We start from the raw sequence: 13764 nt of genomic DNA on the forward strand, positions 1-13764 counted from the left end.
GCGCTGCTATCGGAAGAAGTAGCCGTTTGCAGTGACTCATCTGACTGAGCCATCTTTAAAAACTCCTTCCCTGATGTCCGCCTTTGAAAGCTGTTTTTTCCTCTCCAGATCCTCCGCGCTAACCTGTCCTGTCCTTTACCTTTACCCAGAAACCCGTACTAATAGCCATTAGATTTATGAGCATAGCGCGCACCATGGTATGTATACACGCACCGCGGTGTACATCCCTGAATTATCATCCAGTGGTGACGTTGTTGTGGTGCCGACCTCCGCATAGTCTCATCTCATCAAGTACGAGCATCGGCCTCCTCCATCCCTGAAGCATGACTCACCACTTCACTCAGTCTCTGCTTCTGTTTTTTTGTGACCGTCTCTTGTGGATGAGAATCATGAGATCCTGCAATCGCTTGTCATTAGATTTCCATTATGCCACTTGGAGTATGGAGCATAAAAAGGGAAATGATTTTAGCATATTCTATAACTTAAAATTTATTTTATTTTTTTGCAGTTGACTAAGTAGCTGATAAGCCGATTTCCTCCACACAAAAAAATTAGGACCAAAGAAAATTCTAATAATAAAAATTAGGATAAAAAAAAAAAATAGGACCAAAAAAATAATTGGGGAAAAAGAAAAAAAAAAAAATATTTTCATTGACGAAAATAAAAAAAAAGACAACGGGAAAAAAAAAAATATATATATTTTTTTCCTAGTTTATTTTTTTTTGGTCCTAATTTTTTTTTGTGTGTGGCACAAATGGGTTTTCTCACTCTCAAGAAATCTAAAACAAGAAATTTAGTTTAATGACCTGACAACATTTATTTGCTTGAAGAATGTTTTTTTAATTTAAAATAAGTGCATTGCAAACAGAGTGTAGATCTACTTTAGCAAACCGAGACCATAACAGTGTTAAATAAATGTTCATCTAAGTTCCGCCAGCGTTATAAATTGGCTGTTGCACATTAAAACCGACCTTTATAAACCTGGCATTACTGATCCCTCTTCTCTTTGCTTCTCACTTTTGCTCAACGCAGACAAATGCAGCTAAAAAGGTAAAGTTTGTGTATCAGTGTGTGGTGTCTATATTCTGTGATTCAGCACTGCGGTGCTGCTTTTACACTCGTCTGGTTGCTTCATGTGGTTTGTTCACTGCACGTGCGAGTGCGTAAGCTGCTTGCTAAAAGTGGTGAAACTGTGTTCATGTCTTGCTGGTCCGCTGCTGTTTTTTCTTCTCATGGAGCATGAATGTAGTACCCACACGGCGAGAAGCAAACATCTGCCTCTGCCTTGTTTCTCAGGGAAAAGGCCATGTGCACCGCCTGAGCTACCACGCGCCCTCGCCTCCCTGCAGTCCGCGGCTGTCGTCCGTGGCTGAACCCACGATCGAAAAGAGTGGCAGCGAAGAAGGCGACGACTCGTTTGCCGAAATTTCCGAGCACCAGCAGGCGGCCATGCAGCAGGAGGAGAGGGTGCTGACGGAACAGATTGAGAACCTGCAGAAAGAGAAGTAAACGCTGTCACTGCGCACTCACAATGTCCTGAAAACGACGGTTTTGTGATAACCCCCGGCTCATTTTGTTCATCTCTATAATGTTTGCCCTCTGCAGAGAGGAGTTGACTTTTGAGATATTGACTCTGGAGCCACGAGCGTCGGATGATGAGACCCTCGAGTCGGAGGCTTCTATTGGTACAGCCGACAGCTCTGAAAACCTCAATGTGGACTCCGAGGGAACCATTTCTGACTTCTCTGGTGTGTCTCTATGCAGGAAATGCAGTCACTTTTCAGTTTGCTATTTGTTTTGGTACGTATAATCAGAGAGAAAAAGACAACTAACATTGTCTTCGCCTTTTCATTGCAGAGAGAGGTCCAGGGCTAACTTCCCCCTGGCCTCGGAGAGCTGACATGACGAGCCCCCGACGCCGCGCCGTCCGCCGGCAGCCGGACTCCCTGGACTCTGTGGACTCCAGCTCGAGTGTTTCCTCCTACTCTTCTTCATCACACTTCCATCCATCGTCCTCATCCTCCTCCGCCAGCACCCGGCATTTTCGTTTCCACTCCAAGTCTCCCACCGCGGGCTCTAGTCTGGCCCAGGCCCCGCCCCTGAATGCACCGCAGGCCTCCCGGTCCGACAACACCGACAGTAGCCCCACAGGAGATCAGGAAGGAGCGTATGACGAGAGGCCCCAGTTTACAAGCAGAGGCACCTTCAACCCGGAAAAGGGCAAACAGAAACTTAAAGGGGCCAAGCATTCAACCCAGAGGCACTCCAGAGAAGGCCCTGGCCCCAGCAGGGACCCTCCGGACCTACCACAGCAGCTGGTATTGTATGGCAGTAATGAATTCATGGTATGAAGGACACTGGGGCACCAAAGCACTCCCTATCCAACTCCCTGGCAGGCGTGTACGTTCTCAATGGGAAGTAACGCAATGGCGACCGATCTCCACTCCTCAAAGCACTCTTGCTTAGCCTTTCTTGAAGTCTGCAACAAAAAAAAAATTGTCCCAAGTGCCGTGTTTCCACCTCCAGATGGGAGGGGAGAGGGGGTGGGGTCCTCTTCTGTGGACTAAACTGCCACTCACGCTCTCACAGTGCCTCTGCAGCTCTTTACTCGGCACCAAGAGGAGGCGCGCTGAGCAGGAGGACGGAGAAAAGGGAACGTTGGAACACCCGCGGGAGACCATCGAGCATCAGGGAACGCCACGGAGCTGGAGCGCCGACGCAGCAGAAACTTTCAGCACACGAGGAGACAGCCGGCAACATCGGGCGTCACGGATGTTACAGTGAACGCAAAGCTCACAATTATTAGCTGCTTCATGAGTTTACAGTTCGTAACAATCAGTGTAAACAGTGTTGGATCTGTTACTACATATGTTTCCTCTTTATTTAAATAATTTTAATGGCACAGAAATTCTTTATAGCATATAATATACAGGTATAAATACTGTACAAAGCCGGAACACACCAGCCTCTGCTGAGTAGGGTAGTTGAAGTCAAATATTTATCTTTTTTTTTTTTCTTCTTGAGTATCTTGGACAGAGATGTACGGATTTGGGAGGTTGATGATTTATGTTTATTTGTGTGCGTATGTTTGTGTGTGCATGTGCCGAGCGCTTATGCAGCTTGACTGTATGTGTGTGTGAGAGAAAGAGAAAAACCACTTCATGTGTTGTAAGTTTGTGCTGCTTTATCCCCCCTAACAAGGGAAATAACGCCATCAAAGGGACCAAGTCAGCTGGTGTTTATTCCAGCCAAAGGGGATCCCAGCTCTGTGAAAATGTCAGATGTGTATAAAATCCCTGCATTCACTGCTTAACAGCCATACTACAATTGTAATTGTACAGTACAGTTCATATGTACAGTATAGTGGACAAATGCCATTCTATTCTTGAAACCTGTTGTTTCCCCCCCCCACTCCCAAATCCCCACTTCCTGTCTCCTGTAAAGTGTTTGCTCAATGGCAACCAAGAAAGAACATAAAAATCAGTACGTCTTTTGTTTTTATTATTGATGTCTATGATTTTGTCATTTACTCCAATAGTTTTTTCAACAATGTCAAAGTACTGCAGATTACTTATTTCAAAAAAAATTCCGAAATAATAAATACATTTTAAAAAATATTTCAAAAGCAGACATTTGGACACAAACGTGTTACTAATAATATTAATGATTGCTTTGTTTAATTCTCGGTAATCATAACGATGAGCCGGTATGAAACATACCAGGACCCTGAAACTGAAGCACTTAAATTTAGATTTCAATCATTGTTAATTTGTATTATTATACTGCGACTTCTGATTAAAAAAAACCCGACAACTTTTACATTGATACCACAAACAAACATGATACAACAGTCCAGTTAGCAAGAGTGCAGATGTGTTGACAATTCCTTACTAATAAATAATTATCTTATTTTAGAACAGAAAATCTGCAAATTCCAATGATTAAATGAGACTGTCACATTTTATAGAAGAAACACATTATTTCTCTTCCAGATCAAAAAAGGTGAGTTATTTTGCTTGATTCACGTCTCGCAGGGGTTTTGCTGACATTTTCTGTGCTCATTTCTAACTTTTGGTCTCATTTTGAATCGGTAAATCTGCAGATAAATTCTATTTTTCATGTCACAATCCACTACAATTAGGCACAATACGAGATGAAGGAAAATCCCCTTGATATGGATGAGAGGGGGAGAAACACCTGCTGGAGGTCTGTACTTCACTACTGAATCAGTTTCTAGCTGCTTGAGGAATCTGTTGCCTCCTTCAGGGAAGTGAAATAAAAATAATAATCGGGCTACTTCCTTTTGGAAGAATAGGTAATGTACAGTTTGCTGTTCTTTTTCTACATTTGTTCATCCTATAGGTGCTGCTTCTGTCCCCTAAAAGTAGTTTACAAATGTTTTAGGGTCCATATTTCTCTTCTGGTATCAACAGAAATTGGCTTTGCAATTATTTAAGCATATTGAACTGCTCCACTGATACAGCTATTAACACTCAGCTAACCTCTTACTGTCTGTAGCCTGCAGACGAATCTTACTTCAGTTTTCATTCAAATTTGGTAAAGTCAATTAGTTTCATCACCTTTGGATATTGCAGAGTCGAAGGGTTCGGCCATAACGTGACATAAAAGCAGTTATGAGGCAACTGAAAGGGGTTCAATCAGGAAATGTAATGTTAACATGATGTAATAACTCTCCCAGCCCAGAGAGGGGATCAGTAAAACATCTGTTTAAGTCTCTACCTTTTAATTTAGATGAAAGAGAATAGTTAGTTTATACTATACGTTGAAAGAGTTTTTTTGTGAAGACTTTTTACAAAACTAACTTTAAATGTAGTCTCTGTGCTTGAGTGTTCTCATGTTTTTTTAAAAGCCTTAAAGTGAAACAGCCTTATGTAGTGTTGATATTGCCCTTGTGTATGGTGTTTGTAAGCAATGTTTGCTTTCTAATCATGTATCAGCAGACATGTTGGTTAGTAAAACTCATCGGGTGTTTTCAGAGCACTTTGTAAGCAAGAGGCACAAAGTACAGAGATTCACATCTGAAAGCAGTTCTGTAATATATCAAAGTACATTTGCTCTTGTACTGTACTTTCCTCCTTTTTTGTATAATTCTGAGATACTTGTAATATCAGAAATGTTTTATTCTAAAATGAGACGTAACATTGCTTCTTTTACTGTTGACACTTAAACTAGGCTATTATGTCATCGTTTACTGTATTATTGCTAATTTCTACATTAGTAAAATATATCAGTACTCCCACCACTCGCTAGAAGTCAACCACACGACATAAGCAGCTATATGGCATGAAATTGACAAACAATCGCATAAATGAAACAGGCACGTCTATAATATTTACTTCACTCATAACTCCGACAGCACCTAAACGCAACCGAAAAGCTAAATAAACAGATTTAAGTGTTAAAAGGAGCTCTTTTTTTTGCACTTTTACCACAACAGACCGGGTCACATTTCACAGAATGTGACGAGAAACCCATTTTTAAAACCAATTGTTTCGTTAAAAACACTTTAAAAAAAATAAAAATAGAGATACTACGTGTTAATTGATCAGAAATGTAGTGAGGGACAGCCTCCTGGTGACGCGGGGCACCTTCCGATCGACGCATGCGCAGAAGCTCGGCGTGTCACAAGAAGCACCAGCAGCAGCCGGTGAGACGGGAGCTGTCGTGTTGTTTATACCACACAAGATAAACTTTTTTTCTTCTCTACAATGTCAGAATTAGACAGCAACCCCTTCGTGGACCCGGTGGAGATGAATCCCTTCCAGGTGAGGCTGTGTTTTTACTCCTCTGAGCGCCAAGTTTGGAAGACGCGGAGCCCGAAGACTGAAAGAGATCTGCTGTAACACAAACCTGTTTGGTTGGTTGCTGGGTTCGGCCTCTGCGTGTCCGGAGAAAGAAACGTCACTATTCTAAAAGTATGAGACATTGCAGTCAAAGTGTAGAGCCTTCATTTACAAAAACGTGTCTGTAAAACGTGTGCGTCCGCTGTACTACGTGGGCTTTTTAGTTCACTCACCTGCGCAGGTGAGCAGACCCACGAACAGGTGCCTGCTGATATCTAGACAACAAATGTGGCTCAGTGACGCCATTAATGGTGGATTTTGTAAACTTCCTCAAGGGGAATTATATGATTTAATGGTGCACTTTGTAGGTATATCGCATCTTTTATAAAGTGTTTTTGTTTTGATCAGAAGCAAATGATCACATCCGGGTGTTTTCAGATCCAATAGCTCAAGGGGTACTCGTAATAGGTGAGCTTATTTACTTAAAGAAAAAGCATCCTTTTGCTTGTTTAAGCCTAAACAACTGTGTTTTACCAGAGACAGATGTAGCCATGGGCCATAAGTCAAATACATATCAAAAGTCTAATGTATGCACATACCTGGCATGAGACATACCTGGCAAATGAATGGCTCTGATTCTGAATAACTGAAACAAGTAAGTGCTCTTCCTGTGCTGGTTGGGTCTCATTGGGACTTTTTACCCCCCACACATGGTACCAAATAAGAGAAGAACCATGGCTTCACCCAAAAAAAATACATAACACTAAGTTATTCTCTTTTTCTCAGGATGCGTCAATCACACGAGCCACCAGCGGTGAAGCTTATGGCGAGTTCAACCCATTCTCTGCAACTGACATGGTTCGTTCCTCCGTTTTCAATACCACCACTTCATGTGATGTCTCGTTTTTCCCTGTCGGTATTTCAAAAATAAATATTGCTTCACTTGTTTTTACAGGACACCAACTCTGGCACGACCATCCCCATCTCTGCTGCCGCCACCTCACAACCCGCCATCCTGCAGACCTCTGTGGAGCAGAGCGCACAAGTGAGTCAGACGCACACACACACACACACACACACACACACACACACACACATATATTTGCAAGTAAAAAACATTTAATGACCTGGTGTGAAATCTCATTTCAGCCATTTTATACGTCGGCTAAGATCAGCTAACAAAGACTGCATCTGTCTTTGGTGCTTGTTCGTGGCTTTGAATGTCCAAAACAATAGTACGATAGAGTACAATAATAAAACACTAATGTTTTTGAGTGAATTATGGACTCTGACCAATAAGAATTATATATTGTTATAACAATATTTGAAAGTGTAAAACCATAACAGTACATGGGCCGATACACGTTTCTTTACCCACATGAACACTTTGTATAATTGCAGTGATAGAAGACATACTCAGATCCTTTTCTTAAGTTAAAGTCAAAATACTCTAAGTAAGAGTCCTATATTCTAAATGTGGCTGAAAGTATAGGTGAACCCCATTTTACTTATACTTTGTTATACCTCTGGCTATATTAGTAGTATAGTACTGCATCATATCATATAAACGTATGTCTTTTTTTTGTGTTAAAAGAATATTTTAGTATAAAGTAGCATAGCATATGTATGTCAGAGCATCTAAAAATTGTACTACAGTACTTGACTAATTGTAAATGTTACATTCTGCCACTGTATAAGCCATATTTTGATAGGGATCATTGTAACAATAGTATTATTTTACACGTCTCGCAGTTAAAACAACTTTTGAATTCTCTCTAGTGCAACACCTCGTCACTTATCTGCCACCATATTTGCCAACACAATATCTCTGTAATAAGCTTATTTTGGTGTTTAGTATTGCCTGCTTTTAGTATCAATGTTAACTGTAGTTATCGTAGTGGGACGGTACTTCAGGGTAACACTCGGTCTCAGTAGCTGGAGCTTCACACGGCTGCATTAGGTATGCAGGGTTGTGCCTGTGTTAATTCACAAGCAGGTCAAAATGCAGCGGGGCGTTGTGGCGACGCAGTGACAGCGTTATGCTCGGCGTTACGAGTGCAGCTCTTCCATCTCCCACCAGGCGAGTGCAGCTACCGGCCAGGCGAGCCTCCTCAAACAGCAGGAGGAGCTGGAGAAGAAAGCAGCCGAGCTGGAGCGGAAGGAGCAGGAGCTGCAGAACAGGAGCGCAGGCCGAGCGCTCAACACTGGGGGTAACTAGACGTTTGAGTTGTGTGTACAAAACGATACGGATCGACACCAGCCTCACAATGTTAACCCATCTTTTTCTGTGTGTGTGTGTGTGTGTCAGCTAAAGAGAACAACTGGCCACCTCTTCCCTCGTTCTCCCCTGTGAAGCCCTGCTTCTATCAGGACTTTGAGGAGGAAATCCCTGAGGAGTACCGCAGGATCTGCAAGAGGATGTACTACCTCTGGATGTGTACGTACCCCCGCATGCAGTATTTACCTTCATACCTGCTGCTTGTAAATAAATGAAAGGGTCATTGATCCATAACAGACTTGTTAGCATACCAAACCGTCAGACGCCGACCACACTATGTAGGTCTGTAGCACACCAGATGTCAGCATCTTCACATCATGATTTATTTATATTATATAGTATTCTGTCCGATATTGATTTATCCACAGGCCATCTGACAACTCAATATCACAATTGCATGAATTATGAACATACTGTGGTGGCTTTTTAATTATTAAAGGTGACACAGGGTGAGTTAATGGACACACAAGTGTTCATTTTGGGGGTGAAGTATCCCTTTTATAAGGGGTGACTAAAAACATCACACGCACCTATAAATTCCTCTAAGATTCAAGATGTTTTTACTGTCATATGCACAGATAACAGACGGTTATTCTAAACAATGAAAAGCTTATTTTGCTCGATCCTCCTAACACAGAATTACAATAAACTTAAGGTAAAAAAAGGCACAAAATATAAAAGATATAACAGTATTGCACAAAAATATGATAATAGTATTGATCATTATACACTATGCATTGCTACAACATTGCAATTAGTCGTAAAGTTCACGTGTTGATGGTATTTTGGGAGGACGCTCTTGACGTTGCGATGGTTGAAATCGTTGAAATCTTGTTTTGAAATCGCCGGCGACAGCAAACACAGCGCACCAAAGACGGTTCACTTTAAAATCTACACAGGACTCTATTCATTCGAAAGAATAATTAGTCCTTCGGCTGATGTCTTGGATGATGGTTGTCTGTCCAGCTCACTGGTTTCCCCTGCGTGTCTCCCCAGTCCACAGCGCCACCCTCTTCCTCAACGTGCTGGCCTGCCTGGCTTACTTCACCGCAAGCTCTCAGTACGGCGTCGACTTCGGTCTGTCCATCCTCTGGTTCCTCCTCTTCACCCCCGTGTCCTTCGTCTGCTGGTACAGGCCCGTCTACAAGGCCTTCAGGTGCACAGCAGTCTTTGATCTGCACGACTCACCGGATGTAACTGTGTTATTGTGCAAGCAGCAGAGATAGGGACATATGGAGATGAACTAGTCAGCGGGTTGTTTTTTTACTTGACTAAAACTTTGTGAACATCCTCCAGTCAGCTCGAGGAGTTAGAGGAGGTGTAATGGAGCCGCTCTGTACTCAATGAAAAATATTAGAAAATGATACTATCACTATTTTTCTTGCTTATGGTTTTACAGTGCTTTTAATTCTTTCTTTTTTTAACACCAAAATTATGTGTTTTCTGCAAGACTTGTATTTTTGGCTGAAAATAAGCATCTGAAACCACATTTACACCTTTTCTGGATTTTGGAGTAATATCTGCAAAATGTAGTTTACTTGTGATCTATATATTAAAATGATCTCATACGACACAACATTGGACAATTAGATATTCAAAAGAAAGAATAGAGGAGGCAAGTGATGGTTCTAAAGCCCAAATAAATTTATCTATTTTTTTTTAAGTAAATTAAAAAAACATATTAAAACGGGAACTCAAAAAGACAGATAAAAGAAATGGTTCTGTGTGAAGATTTATTACTCAAAATGGATATATTTTTATATATAGCTTGGTAAAAAGTGTATTTGAAGTTCATTTTATTCTTTATGTCTTGTATTGAATGTCTTCATTCAACTGTAACCTCTTGATGTGATCGTCTGGCAGCAAACAAACCTCAATATTAAATACCATTAATAACACTTCCTTGTATTTCCTCGTCTCTCCTCCAGGTCTGACAGCTCCTTCAGCTTCTTTTTCTTCTTCTTTGTCTTTTTCTTCCAAGTGGCGGTGTACATCATCCAGACGGTTGGGATCCCCAAGTGGGGCAACAGGTCAGTGGGAACCTTCTTTAACCCAATAACCATCTGCATGTTGGCTGAGTGCCATAAAGTTTTTCGTTGCTAACAAGAGGTGTCTGACTTCATGAGTAAGAACCAGTGTGCTTTGGGTAGATTCGTAGTAAATGTGGGTATGCATGGGTCCATGTGTTTTCTTCATTCACGTCTTTGTGTTTGTGTGTGTGTGTGTTCTTGCCCTGTATCTCCTCTCTTACATCTCTTTGACAGATTCCAGCTGTCCTAACTTGTCTGGGTCGCTGCTTTTGGAAGTTTGTGGAACTTTTCTCTTTGGGTTTTATTTCTATATCATGCCGTATATTCGGCTTTTTCGGTCTTCCATCATTCACGGTTTCAAACCTCACGCTTTCCCATTGGTCACCGGGGGAAGGTTAGCGACATGCCTAATTTTGCTTTAATTCAGCCATTTTTATAATATTTAGTTTTATTGTCGTATAAAATGTGAAATGACACATTTGTCTGTGTTGTTGACAGCGGATGGATCGCATCCATCAGCATGATTGGCACAAACTTGCCTGTGGCTGTGGTTATGATGGTGGTGGCCGGATTTTTCACAGTGAACGCGGTCCTGTCTGTGATTCTACTGAAAATGGTACGCGACTGGAAAAAAACTTTATGACTGAACCATGTTACAGTTTGTACATTGCAGATAATCTGGTTAGTATTTGAATATTAACCAGGCAAATTAAATATACCATGGTTAGGTTACCTAATGCTTATTTTGTTATTTTAAAGCAAATTACTTAAAGTATGTTTGCAGTCAAATTAAAGATGCCAGTGCCTTTTTATAAGTAATAGGATGAAATAGAAAGTCAAACATATAAATATGGGTATTCCCTCTGTGGGTTTATATTGTTTGTTTTTCCTCCAACTCAGTGCAGATCAAAGAGAGAAACAAAATAAAAATGGTGACAAACACTGGCCATGAAAGTGAAACAGGGAATATGGAGATTTAGAAGCTATTGAAGGCTTGTAAAGGTTTAAAAACACTTTAATCAGGTCAGTCCACAAACAAGTTTCCCAAAACATGTCTCATAACAGCAGATGGAGATGAAAATCTTTGTTTACTGTTATTTTAACAGCGAGCATGGCTACAGCATGGACTCTATAGACCAAGTCGTCCTTCATTATCATCTGAAATATCTGCTTTTGCGATACAAACCTGCCAAAAATCATAACTGCCACTAAGAAGCAGTCAGAGAGCATGTAACCTAGAACGATCCTTGAACTTTGCTATTTTAATCCTAAAGATGTTTGTGGACACATGGTGACCCAAATCGGCATTGAAATACACATACAGTTATGATAGACAAGCATGACATTGTTTTCATTCAAATAAGTACTATAGTCAATGAGGAAATGACAAAGAAAATGCCCTAAATTACAACGTTACAGTATACAATTCTATAAACACTAAATCCTGAACTTTCTTCCAAATTTCACAAACATTTCTTTCATTTTGAGATATCCCATTAACTCATGAATACATTGAATTAATTGAAAAAATAGCAACTTGAATTGTACAATCTAATTTTCGATCGTGCAAATACTACATTATAAAACAATTCAGACAAAAACAGGATTACATAACGAAGCATACGCTGCAAATATACAAGACACAGACACTTGGATAATACATCAATTCACTCGGCATACAGTGCAATTGATACAGTTTGTCTTCAGTTTGATTAGCGAAAATGAAGATGTCCTGACGCAGTGTGAGGAGGTAAAAACAGCGACTATTCCAATCGAAAGAAACCTCACCCTTCTGTCTTCTGTCCCCAGGTGCACTCTAAGTACAGGAGGACGGGTGCCAGCTTCAACAAGGCGCAGCAGGAGTTCTCCACCGGCGTCCTGACCAACCGAACAGTCCAGACCGCTGCAACCAGTGCAGCCGCCTCCGCTGCCCAGGGAGCCTTTGGCAGGAATTAGACTGTTTCCTCAAGTTAGTCTCTTCTCTGACCAACATAGCCATGTCCCAACATACGTAATTAGGATCAGGAGATCTGGTTTTAATCTATTTATTTTTAAAAAAAGGCCAAAAAAAACACACAAAAACGCAACTTTTGCGAGAAATTGAGTGAAGTGCCCGCTTTTTCCTCTTGCTGTTTAAAGATACAGAAGACAAGCTACAGGTCTTATGCAAGCATGTCATGACTTGCATTATGTCTCTGTTGTTACTGAGCTCTTTACCATCCTCATCAGTATGCAGCACAGCTGCTGCTATCAAATGTATTCTGGGGAAAAGTAGGAAGGAGACAGACAACTGAAGTCCAACCAAACGAGGCAGAGGAGGAGGAGAAGGATGAGGAGGAGGAAGAGGAGGAGGCGTGGGTATGACGAAAATGAATTGGCAACCCCTCATCACAATCTGACTAACTGGAATACATTCAACATGGCCGACTAAAGATGTACGGCGCACCACTGAACAGGGCTGGAGTTTAGCGATAAAGTACATTTATTTAAATCCCTTCACTGTTAAATACACTGGCGGGAAAATTTAAGATGTTTCTATCTCGCATACTGGGGGCTCATGAATAAACACTGGGAGGAGTCGGGATTATCTAAAAAGCACACTTGACATGAGAATGTTTCACCGTCATTAAATGATGGACCCGCTTAATGTATGAATACATATTTGTGTCACTACAGTAGCATGTAGTGCGTTACAGGTTATGTCATTCTGCCGTCAATAACAGGTGTAATAGGTCACTTTATATTCCACCATTTTATTACTATTTTACACTACTCATGGACACAGTTGCTGTTTGATTTTTTTTTTTGCTCTAGATCTTATGTTGTTGTTTTTTCATGTGTGCAGAAGGATGATGAAGATTGAAGGGAACGGGATGAAGGTTTTTATTTCTGTTTTAATCAGTTTACTGATTTTTAGATGAAGTGTGACAAACGGTTCCTCTTAGGGCAAATGAAGATATGGTTCAACTGGGATGGCACATTTTTAATTCATGTTGAGTTATGAAGAATACCATTTTGTTTTCTGTCATTAAAATGACAGTCAGGGTGCAGATTTATTAATGTAAAGTTAGTGACATATAGTATAGAATGTAGGTGTATTTGCAGCACTTAGGAGAGTGTATTAACGAGCAGAAAGAACACAAATATATAATATTTTTCATAGTAATTATACTGCAGACAGAAATTCTCCTGTATTTTCTCGCTGCTTTCTACCTACTTGTTGTTGGGTATTTACATTTTTCCTTGGGAATACACTGTATATGTACAGTATATATACATGTAGTGTATATAGTATATATACTGTACGTATACGTTGTCCAATTCTGATCTTTCGATACTGTAACGCTGAATCACATTGTTTGGGTGTAACCTCAGTGCCTGGAAGCAGATGTAACCCACCAATTCCTGCGTGGGGATTTGAGCATAAGGCTCCGTGTGTTGTGTGACTTTGTTTGTCTTGAGGAGAGAAATTAGTTTTTCCGGTGAAGTTTTCCTTCGACGATCAGAATGTGTGTTTTAAGGTGTGTTGTACATATTGGTTTGAAATATAAATGGAAGTGGCATTTGCTGGAAATCTTTTCTCAGTCTTAACATTGAATAAACTGTAATATTTATGTTTCAGTAGATGTGATCTTCCTTTAAAAAACTGAAT

At 40.7% G+C, this 13764-nt stretch overlaps 2 protein-coding genes across 15 annotated transcripts in view; both read left to right on the plus strand.

Annotated features, from left to right (window-relative positions):
* Window positions 1-3501, plus strand: part of myo9aa (myosin IXAa) — a 97145-nt gene extending 93644 nt beyond the window's left edge. For 8 of the 13 annotated variants that reach the window (XM_068571315.1, XM_068571333.1, XM_068571325.1 and 5 more), the window contains 5 exons: window positions 150-197; window positions 1033-1050; window positions 1297-1505; window positions 1606-1748; window positions 1858-3501. In XM_068571315.1, the coding sequence (XP_068427416.1) occupies window positions 150-197; window positions 1033-1050; window positions 1297-1505; window positions 1606-1748; window positions 1858-2351 (912 nt within the window). In that variant the 3' untranslated portion in view covers window positions 2352-3501. Of the gene's footprint in view, window positions 1-108; window positions 263-1032; window positions 1051-1296; window positions 1506-1605; window positions 1749-1857 lie in introns of those variants that run through there. The other 5 variants (XM_068571368.1, XM_068571419.1, XM_068571360.1 and 2 more) reach the window with 3 other exon arrangements.
* A 2145-nt stretch (window positions 3502-5646) lies between these two features.
* On the plus strand, window positions 5647-13709 carry scamp2l (secretory carrier membrane protein 2, like). 2 transcript variants are annotated; one of them, XM_068571430.1, is made up of 9 exons: window positions 5647-5786; window positions 6591-6662; window positions 6760-6849; window positions 7885-8014; window positions 8113-8241; window positions 9079-9238; window positions 10011-10112; window positions 10611-10728; window positions 11922-13709. In XM_068571430.1, exons 1-9 carry the CDS (start codon window positions 5730-5732, stop codon window positions 12066-12068), a joined length of 1005 nt encoding a protein of 334 aa, XP_068427531.1. In that variant the 5' UTR covers window positions 5647-5729; the 3' UTR covers window positions 12069-13709. The 2 variants fall into 2 exon arrangements, with proteins under 2 accessions (XP_068427531.1, XP_068427540.1); XM_068571439.1 differs by having other exon boundaries at window positions 10064-10112; window positions 11922-12057.
* Window positions 13710-13764: the final 55 nt, after the last annotated feature.

Source organism: Clinocottus analis, unplaced genomic scaffold, assembly GCF_023055335.1.
Source record: "Clinocottus analis isolate CAN_PGR_092001 unplaced genomic scaffold, fCliAna1.0.p SCAF_1, whole genome shotgun sequence".
Lineage (NCBI taxonomy): Eukaryota > Metazoa > Chordata > Actinopteri > Perciformes > Cottidae > Clinocottus > Clinocottus analis.